At 40.8% G+C, this 17,363-nt stretch overlaps 1 protein-coding gene across 2 annotated transcripts; it reads right to left on the reverse strand.

The window, feature by feature from the left end:
- Positions 1-229: 229 nt before the first annotated feature.
- On the reverse strand, positions 230-16,972 carry LOC106600517 (ran-binding protein 3). Of its 2 annotated transcripts, none has more exons than XM_014191938.2 (16): positions 16,738-16,972; positions 14,882-14,937; positions 14,700-14,733; positions 11,399-11,485; positions 11,180-11,257; positions 10,885-10,950; positions 9,980-10,179; positions 9,558-9,653; positions 9,325-9,413; positions 9,013-9,088; positions 7,319-7,418; positions 7,120-7,241; positions 6,834-6,954; positions 5,120-5,262; positions 4,175-4,355; positions 230-3,831 (listed from the first exon to the last, which is right to left on the reverse strand). In XM_014191938.2, exons 1-16 carry the CDS (start codon positions 16,757-16,759, stop codon positions 3,788-3,790), a joined length of 1,515 nt encoding a protein of 504 aa, XP_014047413.1. In that variant the 5' UTR covers positions 16,760-16,972; the 3' UTR covers positions 230-3,787. The 2 variants fall into 2 exon arrangements, with proteins under 2 accessions (XP_014047413.1, XP_014047414.1); XM_014191939.2 differs by having other exon boundaries at positions 9,980-10,167; positions 16,738-16,969.
- Between the last annotated feature and the right edge of the window lie 391 nt (positions 16,973-17,363).

The following is a 17,363-nucleotide window of genomic DNA, read 5'->3' on the forward strand; positions in this document are numbered from 1 at the left end:
TACTAAGAACCAATTATATCTCACCAAAAGGAAGAAAACAAAACACAAACTTCCGTCAAATTAGTGGAAACTTCTCAAGCTTCCTTTTCACTGCCCATTGGGAATGAATATCATTGCAAGTGTAGTAAATGTAATCTACAGTCTCTATTTCAGTTCTTTTAAATCTGGGAGAAATGATTGAAGAATATTTAATGAAGGATCAAAGGTTTCATAATGAAAAATACAAAAGTCAGTCCAAAATGTTTTATTTTGTAAAGAGGGTGAGGAGTTAACATTGTGTTCTACTAAAGGATAATATATTCAAATGTACATGCAGTACAAGGGTAGTATGGTTGTTTGAATGCACACAACAAAAATCACAACATTAATCTTTATTCCAACATTTTTTATCTCAAATGAAAATGGATAAAAAGTTCATATAAAAAAAAAAAAAAGTAAATAACAATAAGATGTTAGAAATTAAAACAATGACATGCAGAATGTATACTGAACAAATATATAAAAGAAACATGTAAAGTGTTGGTCCCATATTTAATGAGCTGAAATAAATTATCCCAGAAATTGTCCACACACACACAAAAAGCTTATTCCTCTCAAATTTTGTGCACAAATTTGATTACATCCATGTTAGTGAGCATTTCTCATTTCTCCTAGATAATCTATCCACCTGACAGATGTGGCATATCAAGAAGCTGATTAAACAGTATGATCATTACACGGGTGCAACTTGTGCTGGTGACAATAAAAGGCCACCCTAAAATGTGCAGTTTTGTCCCACAATGCCACCAATGTCTCAAGCTGAAGGAGCGTGCAATTGGCATGTTGACTGCAGGAATGTCCTCCAGACCTGTTGCGAGAGAATTGCGGCAGAACGAACACAATTGCATTTTATCGATAGCAATTTGAATGCACAAAAATACCGTGACGAAGTCCTGACGGCCATTTTTTTTTTTAAGTATCTGTGACCAACAGATGCATTTCTGTATTCCCAGTTATGTGAAATCCATAGAACAGGGCCTAATCTATTTATTTCATTTGACCGATTTCCTCATATGAACTGCATGAAACTCAGTAAAATCTTTGAAATTGCTGCATGTTGCATTTAAATATTTGTTCAGTAGATTCGTCAGGTTAATATATTGAGAAACATAAAAACAGTCAATGAGTAGACAACTCAGCCATATAAACTTGAGAAACTTTCCAGGTGTTCATCCTTAAGTGTGTAATTGTTCACTTCCTTTCACTGATTTGACTGGTGTAACAGACGTGGTGGAAACCCATGCCTCCAATTCATTGCTTTTAGATTTGTGGGTAGTCAATGAGTGCACACTTCAGGAGATATTGGGGGGTTAAGCCCCTTACTGCCCGCTCCGTTGGTTATGTTTGGAGCATTAACCCATAAGAGAGTTATGTATTTGTTTTTACGTACTAAGTCAATAGGAAAACTAAGAAACTGCTATCGAAGTCTGAGGGATGCTAACCAGCCCTAGCCATTAGAATTTTTTTTGTTGTTAGATGCCTCATGAAATTCATGACCAAAAATAAAAGACATGTCCGGAAACTTCAACATGGGGCCGATTCAGACTTGGGAAACGCATACGTTTCCTACACACTTCTCAGTATTTGGTATTCAGACTTACCTTAGTCGGGTAACACGCTCTGCAGATGTGCCTACGTTGCGCACTCTGAATAAATTTCATTCAACCACAAGAACCCTCCCATTTGCTAGCAAACAGATTTTCTCATGGAGTTTCCATCCAATAGGGTTCAATACATTTATCTTAAGCCATCCCTTCCAATACGGTGTACCTTTTAGTTAGAATTTTGTCGACAGACTCACTAGAATATATTGAGAGAACGAGTTCAGAATATTACGGATCAATGAAAGAAAGCCATCTAAATATATGCATATTTGTCTGTTTCAGCACCAGTCGGTAGATTGAAAAATACTCTGATCTTGTCGATTATTCGGGTTTAGGAAAGTATTTGTGAATCATACAAAACAGGTTTAGCGAGCCTTTATGCACGAAAGAAAGAAAACTGGTTTGATTCATTCTGAAAATTGCCACATTCAATTACCCATGGCAATGTTGGAAGATTAGCGTATATTGATTTATAATAGGGAGAATAGTGTACAATAGTAGGCTCTACCGTCTATCGCATGCACTAACCATGGAATTGTGTGATGACACGGCCAAGTATTGTGTCGCGTTCAAACTGTTACAGCTTGGTTTGCTCTCAACTCCATCATGATTTAATTAGCCTAGACGTTTTAAAAATATATTATCAACTGTTACTAATGATCCTCAGCAACAACCACATAGCCATGACTGCATTTACAGAGGAAGCAAATTAAGGTAAATAAATGAAATGATAAAGTAGACTATAACTGAAGGGAACTGTAAATTGGCAGAACGAATATGTAAGGGATAATCAACGAGGGGCTATGGGTTCTTGGGAAAATAATGAACGACGTGGAAGGTGTGTTCCACGACACAGTAGAGGAGTGGAACTGACCTTCCACGAGTTGCATTATTTTCCAGAGAAAGCATAGAGCCCCGAGTTGATTATCCATTTTATACCATGCCAATAATTTAACACATTTGCCTCTAGAAATGTGTTGAACATCCACTAAGGTAGCTAGGAACTTTACTAGATAGCAAAGGTAGTTAGTTACCTTGGTAACAAAACAAACAGACTTCCTAGTTTAGCTAACCAAACCATCAGACCTAGCTTGCGATTATGAAAATCGAATTCAACAATGCCAATGTTTTCAATTCGACTTTTGCTTTCAATGCAGCTCAAACACAGAACATGCAAGGATGAACTATAGCCATTGAATTCTACCATGCGTTATTTCCCTATAACGCACACTCTAGAATGCCCTTCACAAACTAGTACTTAACAATACCATGGTATAAGTGTGGTTATTAGGCCTACTGACAGTCAATACTGATAGTGGCTAATATTTAACATGATAGAAATAGGAAACAGAGAAAGTTGGGGTAGCCTAAAATTAAGACTTCTGAGTGCCCATCCCTGCAAGTTAAAAGGCTGTACAATTTAAATTCTGCATAACGACACAGCATTTCATAAACTTTACTGTGGGACATTTTTATATACTTCAGTTTTCTGCCATATTCGTGGTTTCCTCACACGTAAAGGTGGTGGTGGATTAAGTTCAAGGTCAGAGAGAAAAGTGCATAAAAAGGGAATTACGTTCCATTTACACCCGCTTAACTCAGGTCGGAATCAGCCCTCATGTGAAAGCTGAATGGATGGGGATGATGTAGAAACCAGTCAAATGACTGACCATAAGACGGGTCAGTATACGGTGACAGACAGGAGTTCCTCTGGAGCCTGGGGTGGCTGGTTGGGTCCCAGAGGTGTGGGGGTGGTCTGGTGAGTAAAAAAGTCCCAAGGTAGAAACTGCAGTCTTAAACATGTGCCATACCTTAAAATGTTGGAGAGGAAAACACCCCCACACTCATCAATATGATGAGCAGCCAAGTCCCAAACCAAAAATTTGTCTCAGCTGCAAAAATAAGTATTTATTTTTGCAACTGAGAAGACAAAATATAGACAAAACAAAAATACAACTCCATATGTTTTTATGTTGATTGAATGTAAAGAAAAATTTTACTGGAGCTAGACTTCTGAGTATCCAAAAGTACTGGTCTGAAGGACCCATGTTTGTCAGGGTAGGGTGTTCGTTGGGATGCCCTCAGTAAAATGCCCAAACAGCAGTAGCAGAATCCTGGCAGGCAATCCTTTAGGGGGACTAACGCTATGTGCTTCCAGCAGCCTGGGCCTCTCCTCCCTCTGAGTTAACTGCGGGACAGAGCAACAACAATGTTAATACCTGTATGATGGACAGGAAGACTAGTAGTAGTCTTAAATAGTGATTGGAAAGATACATGAAGACATGCTGCTAACTGCAGGGAGAAGACTACAACAACTAGAACAATGGGAAGAGTTGGGAATAATTATTCACAATATACCAGAGACAGTTGAAGAACCTTGAAGTCACACGAAGTGCTGGAATGCCACAGACACACACCAAAGCCACTCACACGTCAATCTCTGGTCTAAACCAGAGACTGATGCACGAACGCACGTGTACACAGACACACACAGTAAGCCCACTAGAGATGTATCTAGTTATTGATCAGACCTGCAGCATTGTTGACCTGATCTTCCTCATCGCTGTCCCCTTCAGAGTGGGGCAAGTCAGCCTCGGGGGCGCAGTCTGCAGCCGGGGCCTCCTGGGGCTCCTGGTCCGCCCGGCTCTTCAGGGCCAGGATACGATGGTGCAGCGCTGCTGCCAGCTGACCTGTGTCCTCCCTTGAACTAGGCTGGAGATCATGACATTAACAGCAAGGATGGACAGAGCGAAGTCATTAAAAACGCCCCAACAATAGGGATAAACAACACATCAGACAGACAACTGCTGCACTGTGTCCTAAAAACTAGCCTCAATTGAACCACAATGACACTGAAGTTATCAGAAACGCTGATGAGGCGTTGAATTCAAGCACCTGTCTACTTCCTTATCCCTGTCCTCCCTCTAGTGTCTCTACTGAGTACTACACCACATTTCAAACTAATTTATTTAAATAGGGACAGGTACAAACACAGGGGTATTTTAATTTAGACAAAGATTGCAGAAAGCAGTCGCAAACAGTTGCAAAACGTTTTGCAACAGAAACCGGTTACTCCAAATGGAAAATGTTCTGTAACGAAATCAAGAGTCTATTGGACAAATCCAGGTAGGTCCCTCCCCATTTCGTTCTGTTGGCTTCCGTTTGGTTCGTTAGGTTCCCCCCCCAAAGGTGTGACAGATGTATACAGCTCTACAGTTTTTTTCCAACACCCAACCCCAGATAAAAGGCAAAAACTATACACATAGCGTGTGATACTGTGGCTCAGTTGGTAGAGCATGGTGTTTGCAACGCCAGGGTTGTGGGTTCGATTCCCACGGGGGACAGAGTAAAAAAAAATTTTTTTAAATGCATGCACTCACTACTCTGGATAAGAGCGTCTGCTAAATGACTAAAATGTAAATGTAAATACGACTAACGTGAAGCAGGCTAAATGCTGGGCAATGGTGATGTCATACCGATATTAGGAAGACCTTGACCCCTTGGTCCTCTGTGTCCATGGCTGTGACACGGACACTCTTCTCGCTGGCCTTGTCCACCTGCATCTGAGGCCACAGTTTGGTGTTCAGGATCAATCTAAGGCTGCCCTGGGTCCGCATCACTTGGGGTACACACAGAGGTATATGGGTCAAGGATATTAGATAAAAAATGTAAACAGAAGAAAATAGGTACACTACCGTTAACAAGTTTGGGGTCACTTAGAGATGTCCTTGTTTTTGAAAGAAAAGCATAACATGAAATTGATCAGAAATGCAGTTGTTAATATTAATAGACATTGTTAATGTTGTAAATGACTATTGTAGCTGGAAACGGCAGATTTTTTATGGAATATCTACATTGGAGTACAGAGGCCCATTATCAGAAACCATCACTCCTGTGTTCCAATGGCACGTTGTGTTAGCTAATCTAAGTTGATCATTTTAAAAGGCTAATTGATCATTAGAAAACCATTTTGCAATTATGTTGGCACAGCAGAAAACTGTTCTGATTAAAGAAGCAATGAAACTGGCCTTCTTTAGGCAAGTTGAGTGTCTGGAGCATCAGCATTTGTGGGTTCGATTACAAGCTCAAAATGGCCAGAAACAAAGAACTTTCGTCAGTCTATTCTTGTTCTGAGAAATGAAGGCTATTCCATGCGAGAAATTGCCAAGAAACTGAAGATCTTGTACAACGCTGTGTAGTACTCTTCACAGAACAGCGCAAACTGGCTCTAACCAGAATAGAAAGAGTGGGAGGCCCCGGTACACAACTGAGCAATAGTACAAGTACATTAGTGTCTAGTTTGAGAAAGACGCCTCACAAGTCCGCAACTGGCAGCTTCATTAAATAGTACCTGCAAAACACCAGTCTCAACGTCAACAGTGAAGAGGCGACTCCGGGATGCTGGCCTTCTAGGCAGAGTTGCAAAGAAAAAGCCATATCTCAGACTGGCCAATAAAAAGAAAAGATTAAGATGGGCAAAAGGACACTGGACAGAGGAACTCTGATTAGAAGGCAAGCATCCCGGAGTCGCCTGAACAGTGTCCCATGGTGGCGTTGGGGTTATGGTATTGGCAGGCAGGCATAAGCCACGGACAACAAACACAAATTTATTGATGGCAATTTAAAGGCACAGAGATACCGTGACGAGATCCCGAGGCCCATTGTCGTGCCATTCATCTGCAGCCATCACCTCATGTTTCAACATGCTAATTTACAGCACCATGTTGCAAGGATCTGTACACAATTGCTGGAAGCTGAAAATGTCCCAGTTTGTCCATGACCTGCATACTCAGACATGTCACCCATTGAGCATGTTTTGGATGGCTCTGGACGACAGGTTGTTCCAGTTTCCGCCAATATCCAGTAACTTCGCACAGCCATTGAAGCAAAGTGGGACAACATTCCACAGGCCACAACTCTATGCGAAGGAAATTCTGCCTGGTTTTCTGATCCATGCCCCAATTTGTTTTTATTTTTTTTTCAAGGTACATATGACCAACAGATGCATATCTGTATTCCAAGTCATGTGAAATCCATAGATTAGAGCCTAATGAATTTTTTTGAAATTGTTGAATGTTGTATTTATATTTTTGTTCAGTATATAACTTACTGAGACAAACAATCAGTCAAAATGAAATGTGTACAGGTGAGTATACAGGCCAGTGTGTGTCCAGGTGAGTGTGTACCTACCAAGACGTGATTGTAGTGATCCGTCGTCTGTGGATGCCATGTCATTAAGCCTGAGCAGCCCTCGACCCCGCTCTATCCACGTCTGGGCTGTCTTGTCAAACACAAACAACTTGCACTGGACCTGGGGGGGGGAGAGACACACATTACTTATCGGGGGGGAATCACCTCCGTCATTGGAATCTAAATATTTAAAACTGATCCTACATCAGCAATCCTACTCTGAGACGCTATGTGAATATGGGCCCTGATGTATTCGTATATCGTCAGCCAGAGACTAGACACCGACCTGCAAAACGTTACTTTCTGATTCTTCTCCAGTTTTGACGTCTACCTTCTCCAAGATGCACTTCTTGGCTGTGGCTTTGGTGTACGCTGCTGCAGATTCCTCCAGTGACTCCGTCACATTACCTGTGATTACACACACACGTAACAAGTTAACTAGAAATATACACAGGGATCAGCACTGGGCTATGCGTGAGTCTTACCCTTCTCTGGTATGTTTTCCTTTGAAGAGGATTCAGACACAGGGGGAGCTGGTAAGACTTTACAGTCTTCCACTGATGCCTCCCCTCCCTTGGAAGGGCTCTGAAAGCACACAGTACACTGTCAGCCAACCATACATTGTCTCTACAGTGCAATAATAAAGTCCATTCTTACAGTTCACTCCTGATACAAAGTATTCTAAAAATTGATTAAAAAAATGAAAAACCTTTTCTCATCAATCTACACACATTTTAGACATGTATTAAAAAATAAATATTTCATTTATCTAAGTATTCAGAGCCTTTACTCAGTACTTTGCTGAAGCACCTTTGGCAGCGATTACAGAATCGTGTCTTCTTGGCACACCTGTATTTGGTGAGTTTCTCCCATTCTTATCTACAAATCATCTCATGCTCTGTCAGGTTGGATGGGGAGCGTCGCTGCACAGCTATTTTCAGGTCTCTCCAGAGATATTTGGTCGGGTTCAAGTCCGGATGTTTGATCAGGTTCAAGTCCAGGCTCTGGCTGGGCCACTCAAGGACATTCAGAGACTTGTCCCGAAGCAACTCCTGCGTTCACTTGGGTGTGTGCTTAGGGTTGTTGTCCTGTTGGAAGGGGAACCTTTGCCCCAGTCTGAGGTCCTGAGCAGGTTTCCATCAAGGATCTCTATGTACTTTGCTCTGTTCAACTTTGATGCGTTCATCTTTCCCTCGATCCTGATTAGTCTCCCAGTCACTGCCGCTGAAAAACATCCCCACAGCATGATGCTGCCACCACCATGCTTCACCGTAGGGATAGTATTGGCCAGGTGATGAGCGGTGCATGGTTTCCTCCAAACATCACACTTGGCATTCAGGCCAAAGAGTTCAATGTTGGTTTCATCAGACCAGAGAAGCTTGTTTCTCATGGTCTGAGTCTCCTTTAGGTGCCTTTTGGCAAACTCCAAGTGGGCTGTCATGTGCCACTCCTCAGTAAAAGGCTTCTGTCTGGCCACTCTACCATAATGGCCTGCTTTGTGGAGTGCTGTAGAGATGGTTGTCTATCTGGAAGGTTCTCCCATCTCCACAGAGTAACTCTGGAGCTCTGTTAGAGTGACCATCAGGTTCTGGTCACCTCCCTGACCAAGGCCATTCTCCCCAGATTGCTCAGTTTGGCCGGGCGGCCAGCTCTAGGATGAGTCTTGGTGGTTCCAAACTTCTTCCATTTAAGAATGATGGAGGCCACTGTGTTCTTGGACATTCAATGCTGCAGAAATGCTAGTACCCTTCCCCAGATCTGTGCCTCGACACAATCCTGTCTCGGAGATCTACGGACAATTCCTTCAACCTCATGGCTTGGTTTTTGCTCTGACAAACTGTCAACTGTGGGACCGTATATAGACATGTATATGCCTTTCCAAATCATGTCCAATCAATTGAATTTACCACAGGTGTACTCCAATCAAGTTGTAGAAACATCAAGCATGATCAATGGAAACAGGATGTATCCGAGTACAATTTCAAGTCTCATAGCAAAGGGTCTGAATAATTATGCATCTTGCAACGGCATGCTTGGATATACTGTATAACAGTCCCAGGCTGTTGCATTTCTCAGGAGCCATCTCTATTTGGGTTCAACTGGGTTTGCTCGATCACCATCTCTATGGTCTATGTCATGGCCTAAAGAGCAACTAATCAAACAGACAGTCTCTACTCACTAGGACTCTCTCTGACATGTTCTGCCCAAAGACAAATTTGGCCCCCTTGTCGGTATTGTGTATGGCGTTCTTTGAACTGAAAGGAATCAAGAAGAACAAGAAGAAGCTATTAGCACATTTTAGTAATTTAACAGAAAGTTATCCAGAGCAACGTACAATTAATGCATTCAATTAAGGTAGCTAAAACAATCATATTACGCTCATTCAACACCTTAAAAATTGTGGGAAAAAAACAAGTCTGATCTGAACTCATAAAGAAGCAGATTCTCTGCCAGAGCAAAGGTCTGAAAAGCCAGTGACATAAAATGTTACCTGGGGGTGGCGATGTACTGTAAGAAATAGTTGGTTCCCTCTTGAGAATCCAGGGGTAACAACTTGCCATCTTTACTATTCTCTTCCAACTAGAATGAGAGATAAAGAAAACCGTCAGCTAAAAGAAATATTTTGACGTTTCTTGCTAAGATTTTTTTAAACAAAAATAAATAGGATATTTAAACATCACCCTTGAACAATTTGAAGTGATTGTTTAAAAGGGAAATAACCACCTTTGCTCTGTCTTTGATATTTTGCCCAAACACGAAAGAAGACTCTGCAGAACAATCGTTCTTCTCTCTGCTCGCTCCATCCTCCCTTTCATGTTTCTACAGGAGACAAGAAACAGCAGTCAGTCATCATGATGGGTTTGGGGAATTCAGCTTTCATTTATTGTTGAATAATAATAATAATAATAATAATAATAATAATAATAATAATAATAATAATAATAATAATAATAATAATAATAGGGCAACCAGAAAATAAACATCAACTGCAGGATTCTGACAGTAAATGATTTCCAAAAAGTAGGTCTGGGCAGTTACTACTCTATTTATGCAATTACAAGCTAATCAAATCTCAAGTGATGCCATGTAGCGCTAGCACACTTCTGCCTCTGTATATTAGACAGGACCATGATCGTAGTCCTCACCGGTGACTTAGCGAGGACGTCTGAGTGCTCAGTGTTGTTCTGGAAGATGCTCGACCCTTCTGACGTTCCGTCGGACGACTTCGTCACCCCATTAGTGGACTCTGAGTTGGACTTGACTGGTGGGGCCTGGAGCAAGGCTGGCCGGAGCACACTGCGCTGCTGCTCCTTGGGTTTTTGACTGGGGACGCCTGGAACACAATCTGCTAATGGATTGGATCTGAATGCCTTACAGAACTACCCCATGCACAACCATGTACTATATCATGCACCACCATGCACTATATCACAACTACCATGCACTATATCACAATTACCATGCACCACCACATGTTACATCAGCACTATCACACAACACGCACCACCACGTACTATATCAGAACTACCATGCACCACCACGTACTACATCAGCACTATATCACAACTAACATGCACCACCATGTACTATATCAGAACTACCATGTACCACCACGTACTACATCAGCAATATTTCACAACTAACATGCACCACCATGTACTATATCAGAACTACCACCATGCACCGCCATCCATATTAACATGCTGTACTGCCATCTACGTTTATAAATTTACTTGGACCAGGAGTTTTTCCTGACTACTTGACCTGACCAGGGAAACTTATAGGGCCTAGTCATGGGCTATAACAAGGGCCCAGTTTTTCTCCTTCTAGTCAAGTCAGCACGCCACATACCAGACCACACCAGTTGAGGCTGGTGGGAGGAGCTATAGCAGGATGGGCTTATTGTAATGGTAAACATGGAGCGGTATCAAATATATGGAAACCACATGTTTGACTCAGTTCCATTTAAGCCATTACAATAAGGCTGTCCACCTATAGCTCCTCCCACCAGCCTCTACTGAACCACACATACACAGGCATCAATACCCACCTGAACTAGGCGCCTGGCCGTGGATGAGAGTAGGTGGTTTTAAACGAAACCCTACAGGCTTCTCATCTGGCGAGAGGAAGAAAAAACAGAACATGTAGAATTGTTTAAAAAAACTCAACTAAATGGCAGCTTTCATAGTATTATTATATCCTCAGTACATCTTATCATTAAATAAACAAAGCTGGACTACAGTTTATAAGTATACAATCCATATTACATAAAAGTCAACCACTGGAGACTTCATGAGTGAAGCCTTTATGATGAGGAGTTACTAGAAGAAGTAGAGAAGTCTCACCTGGTTCTGAGTCCTCTGAATTCCCAGTTGGAGACGGGCAGAAACTTGAGGGCATGAAGACATTGTTCTTACTAGACCCTGCAGAGAGCAGGAGAGAGGCAGAATTACACACAACACATACAAGACCAAATCTAGAAAATATATTATTTTCCAACAATTAAGTAAAAATCAAGGGAAATACATTCAGCAGGGAAAGACTTATCTAATGTGTTTCATTACCAGAATGTGAAGGTGGGAACTGTGTTAAAGATGAAGTCCTCTCTCTTTTTACTGGAGGACAGTAGCCACCATCCTCTTTGTCTGAACCTGAAAATAAGCAAATTGTCTTATTTTAGCCTTCCGTTGAAATGACCAATTAAAATGCTCTACCTGGGCACTAAGATATGCAGTAGGGCTGTCCTACTGGTCGATCAAGAGTTGTCTGTTCTTTTGACTAATCGATTGGTTGAAATCTGTGTGTTTTAATAAAATCAACTATAGGCTACTAGATGTATTGTAAAGGCTACTGAACATGTCTGATGCTTTAAGAACACCGTTTGATTAAATAATTAAGACACATATCACTCAAGAGGGAGCCAGAGATCCAGATTGCCTAACCAGGAGAAAAAAAACCTGTGCCTGACCCCCCTCCTGCCGCTACGCTCCTGAAGTTGCCGGTAATAGGCTACACCAGGGGTCAGCAAACTTTACCAGTTGGAGTGCCAATTTATCTTACTATTTCTACCGATCTGCGTGCCAGTTGTGATTTTCAAATGCACATTTTTGTGGAACACTTTTAATTTATAATAAAGTGTTCATATCTCAAAATCATTGTCATGTGATCAATCAACATTTTATCTGAATCTTAACGACAATGATACAAATCTAAAAGCAACTATTGCCAACTTTGTACAAATAGCCTACACAAAAAACACTGCAACTTGCAGGTAGAAAATATCCTGATAAAAATGTATATCCTAGAAATCACATTGGCTACGCAAGGCCTGTTCGCAATGAACTTGATAATCAACTGGGTCCGGCCCCGAAGCTCGCACTAGCAAATAGAGGTTGACCGATTATGATTTTTCAGCACCGATACTGATTGTTGGAGGATCAAAAAAAAAGCCGAAACCGATTAATCGGACTATTTTTTATTTATATATGTGTAATAAAGACAATTACAAAAATACTGAACGAACAATGAACACTTATTTTAACTTAATATAATACATCAATAAAATCTATTTAGTGTCAAATAAATAATGAAACACGTTCAATTTGGTTTAAATAATGCAAAGACAAAGTGTTGGAGAAGAAAGTAAAAGTGCAATATGCGCCATGTAAAAAAGCTAAGCTTTAAGTTCCTTGCTCAGAACATGAGAACATATAAAAGCTGGTGGTTCCTTTTAACATGAGTCTTCAATATTCCCAGTTAAGCTTTAGGTTGTAGTCCTATAATAACTATTTCTCTCTATACCATTTGTATTTCATATACCTTTGACTATTGGATGTTCTAATAGGCACTGCCAGCCTAATCTCGGGAGTTTATAGGCTTGAAGTCATAAACAGCGCAATGCTTGAAGCATTGCGAAGAGCTGCTGGCAAACGCAGTAAACTGCTGTTTGAATGAATGCTTACGAGCCTGCTGCTGCCTACCACCGCTCAGTCAGACTGCTCTTTCAAATCATAGACTTAATTATAATATAATAACACAGAAATACGAGCCTTAGGTCATTAATATGGTCAAATCCGGAAACTATCATTTCGAAAACAGAATGTTCATTCTTTCAGTGAAATATGGAACCGTTCCATATTTTATCTAAACGGATGGCATCCATAAGTCTAAATAATGCTGTTTCATTGCACAACCTTCAATTTTAGGTCATAATTACGTAAAATTCTGGCAAATTAGTTCGCAACGAGCCAGGCGGCCCAAACTGTCGCATATACCCTGACTCTGTGAGCAATGAATGCAAGAGAAGTGACAATTTCCCTAGTTTAATATTGCCTGCTAACAATTTCTTTTAAATAAATATGCAGGTTGAAAAAATATATACTTCTGTGTATTGATTTTAAGAAAGGCATTGATGTTTATGGTTAGGTACATTCATGCAACGATTGTGCTTTTTTCGCAAATGCGCTTTTGTTAAATCATCCCCCGTTTGGCGAAGTTGGCTGTCTTTGTTAGGAAGAAATGGTCTTCGCACAGTTTGCAAATGACCAGGCGGCCCAAACTGCTGCACAGAACGCAAGAGAAGTGACACAATTTCCCTAGTTAAAAGAAATTCATGTTAGCAGGCAATATTAACTAAATATGCAGGTTTAAAAATATTGATTTTGTGTATTGATTTTAAGAAAGGCGTTGATGTTTACAGTTAGGTACACATTGGTGCAACGACAGTGCTTTTTTTTGCGAATGCGCTTGTTAAATCACCCGTTTGGCGAAGTAGGCTATGATTCAACGATAAATTAACAGGCAACGCAGGACAAGCTAGATAAACTAGTAATATCATCACCCAGGTGTAGTGAACTAGTGATTATGTTAAGATTGATTGTTTTTTATAAGATACGTTTAATGCTAGCTAGCACCTTACCTTGGCTCCTTACTGCACTCGCTTAACAGGTAGTCAGCATGCAACGCAGTCTCCTCGTGGAGCGCTATGTAATCGGCCATGATCGGTATCCAAAAAAATGCCAATTAGCGATTGTTATGAAAACTTGAAATCGGCCCCAATTAATCGGACATTCCGATTAATCGGTCGACCTCTTTTAGCAAACTTGCAAAATGTTATAAAATATTCTGGGTCCTCAGAGTTTCCTGCTCCAGTGAGCTTGGGACAGACACAGCTGTAAGGCTATTTGTGCAAGGGATAAGAAGTAATCAAGTTTTGGTTTATTTTGAAATAAACTAAAACTTGTTTCTCACAAGTGTAGCATAGGTTTTGAGCTTTGCAAACAACGTGTCCACTCCAACAATGAGAACAGTAAACGACTTTAATAATAATATATTGAATGCATTATCAGAAATTACCATTACCAAACAAGCATGGAAGATTAGAAATTATGGGAATTAACGGTAAATATACTACTGGTGATATGTTATGGGGAATTGATAGACACTATCAATCAAAGGGCAAACAATTCACAATGAAGTTATGAAACAATGAATGCACACGAAATGGTGGGAGAGAGTGCATTCTGGAGAGAGACGTGCCTTGTGCATATTAGCCACACTCCCCTTCTTCTTGGACTACGGCATGCCCGTGGCCTCGTCAATGGATTAGTCCACTGAGACAGGCGCAAATCAGACAGGTGTCTTGCATGCCATGAAAAAAATGATCCATTTGCAACGGCTCGTCTAAATCAATCTCGGTCGATCAACAGCCTATCGACCAGTGGACTAAATGGGGTCAGCCCCACTACGCAGTATAATTTGATCCCTGGTAAATGAACTACAATAGTATTAAGGGCATTATAAGGTTAGATGGAAATCATATGATGAAATAGGCTAACAGTCAGATGAGATGTATGCATAACCTACCTTCATCTTCTGCACTCGATCCATCAGCTGATCTCTGTAATAGAGAGCAGCACGAGGTCAACTGTTTGTTTCTCAGACTAGAAACAATTGAGTCAAATTATGAAGCTTTACAGTGAATTTCCATGAAGGCCCATTGATTTCCATCAATGTGAGGGGAAAGAATAGAGTACTGTCTAGCTTACCTTCTGTGCTTTATCTTTTTGGAACAGGAACACTGGTGGCGCTATGGCAGGCTTCTCTGTTTAATGAAGAGGGAAATCATGCTTTACCATACAGAAGAGTACATTTGTGACTTGTGTGAAGTGTAGGCCTAATATCAAGACATCACAGCCTGTGAATCAGTTGTTTGTGTCAACAATGAAAAACACAGTGATTGTCAAAATCATTTGTCATGAGCAAACACCCTGCAGCAGTTTTGAGATGACACAGGTTCTGCCATAATGTTTTTTCAGAAAGCTAGAAGGCCTACATCTGTGCAATTCCATGTCTGGCACTCTGGATTCTCTGTTTAGCGTAGGCATGTGTTACTAATTCCACAAAGATGTTAAGAGTGCCACTTGAGGAAATGCAGGAATATTTAGCAAATGCTAAACCATAAACCTAGACAGACAAAATATTTCTGCCAAAAAGAATCCCAAACACATGGATTCAGACAGTTTTTTCTTCTTCTGCTAACTGGGTCTAACACACATACTTCCAACTCTCCCCATTCAGTTGAGGTACTTCTGAATAGATGCCAAATTACCATGATGCAAGGTTTGAGAATAAACAACTTGCATTATATAATCCTTTATTCCATTCAGAGAGGTTGAAGTAAACAACAATCAGTTCAGTCAACAAAAAAAACAACCATACTAGCCTAGAATAGATAAGGGACATTATATTTAATCAAACAAATGTATCTAAATCAAATTAGGTATTTCAAATAGGACAATGTGTGCATCAAACAAATGCTATTTTAAACATAGGCTACATGTATGGACAACACATTGACAAGAGCATTGGATTTAGACCATCAAAACTCATGGCCTAGCCAAATGAAACTGCCAGGACAACTAGCACCTCAGCAGGCCAGGGTCAGAGTAAGGACTGTCATACTTTGTAAATAAATACAAGCACATGATCCAACAATATGTGTAGCTTGATTGTCACTTATGACAACAGTTTAGCCTAGCTTCCAATCCACATATCCAACCTTACTAGCTAGCCAACTACAAAATTAGGATAGTCTGGTTAATATAAATGCGGTCACAATATAGCGCTGGCCAACTACAAGCTAGTTAGCTAACAGGATTTGGCGCACCAACCAGACTTGATAAATGAGTCACCCAGTTCAGAATGTGCAGCATTCATTAGCTAAGATTGCTAGCAACATTTGCTAAATTGGCTACCTCGCTGGCAAGTGGGGTGTGAACAAATAGCTTGCTACCTTTAAAGAGACGTCATGATTTTATTAGCTAAATAATTGTCCTTGACAAATAGCCAGTTACCACTAATGCCAATGCATGATATAGAAAGTTAGCATTAAGAGGAAGGTAGCTAGCTAGTTAAGCCCATGAAGTAGCTAGCTACCATAGCCCCATGAAGTGTCATTTCACCGGTTAACGTTAGCTGAGGAAATTGTTAGCAACCTAGCTGTGACTGTAACAAATTAACAACTCGTATAGCTAACAAGGTGGCAAACGTGCGTTAACTAGGTAACTGATTAGCTACAATATACCTTACTAAATGTAGTTAAAAGTAACGTTAACATACAGATCTGATTAGCTAGCGTTAGCCAGCTTCCCATCCCCGCCTAAATAGCCCAAGTTAGATGTGGCTGGCTTGCTATGGTAGCTAGCTACCTGTATTGTGACAATTAACATGTTCTTTCTTATGTAGCCGGTCTGCAATAACAACTAGTTGCACTATTTTATTTAAAAGCTGTAAACCACTACGTTAATTGCAATGTAATTTTTTTTTAAATAAATAAATACGTAAACTGCCATTCACATAATTCAACAGTTTTGCTTTGTTTCCTCACACGGACAGTGCTCACCTTCGTTTGCCAATTCCGCCATTTTACTTCTCTGCTCACACCCATAACCCACCGCGCAAAATACATAAACGCTGCTATTCTCTGGGCGCGTTCGTAAATTCACTCTGGCAATCTACTCCGATTTCAGAGCACCCCGTCTGAGTGTGCAAAAGCGCAGAATAACTGATGAATTTATGAAAGTTCAATACGCCTTGAATGTGACCGGTGTCAGTAAACGTCGGCAACGAAACGTAATTAAACTGTTGCCAGCAATACAGTTACAATCACCAACGCTATGGATGACATGAACAAAGCCTAGCCAGCTCTCGACCTAGCAGAGCTGTCTAGGCGTTGTTCATGTCATCCATAGCGTTGGTGATTGTAACTGTGTTGCCGGCCATATCTCAATGTTGTCTGGAAGTAGCTAACAAGCGAGTTAACTTTAGCCAGTAAACTTAGGCGCTTGTCTACCGTTGTGAGGCCTGAACGCTCGGATCAACCCTACTCCTCGGCCATAGCGTCCAGTGTGCGCTCTGAACGTTCCGAGAACGGATCTGACAACATTCTCAATTTACGAACGCGAAGAGTGCACTCTGAGGCAATCCAAAGTGAATTTACGAACGCACCCTCTGTTTATTTCTATGCAT

Source organism: Salmo salar, chromosome ssa03 (assembly GCF_905237065.1).
Source record: "Salmo salar chromosome ssa03, Ssal_v3.1, whole genome shotgun sequence".
Classification (NCBI taxonomy): domain Eukaryota; kingdom Metazoa; phylum Chordata; class Actinopteri; order Salmoniformes; family Salmonidae; genus Salmo; species Salmo salar.

Bases quoted from the DNA above. Each gene is read 5' to 3' on its own strand.
- LOC106600517 (XM_014191938.2), bottom strand. From the start codon at position 16,759: ATGGCGGAATTGGCAAACGAAG. The intron at 10,951-11,179 runs GTGAGACTTCTC...TCCTCTCGCCAG, and splicing joins TTCAGAGGACTCAGAACCAG to ATGAGAAGCCTGTAGGGTTT. The intron at 5,263-6,833 runs GTAGGTACACAC...GTGTACCCCAAG, and splicing joins ATCACTACAATCACGTCTTG to TGATGCGGACCCAGGGCAGC.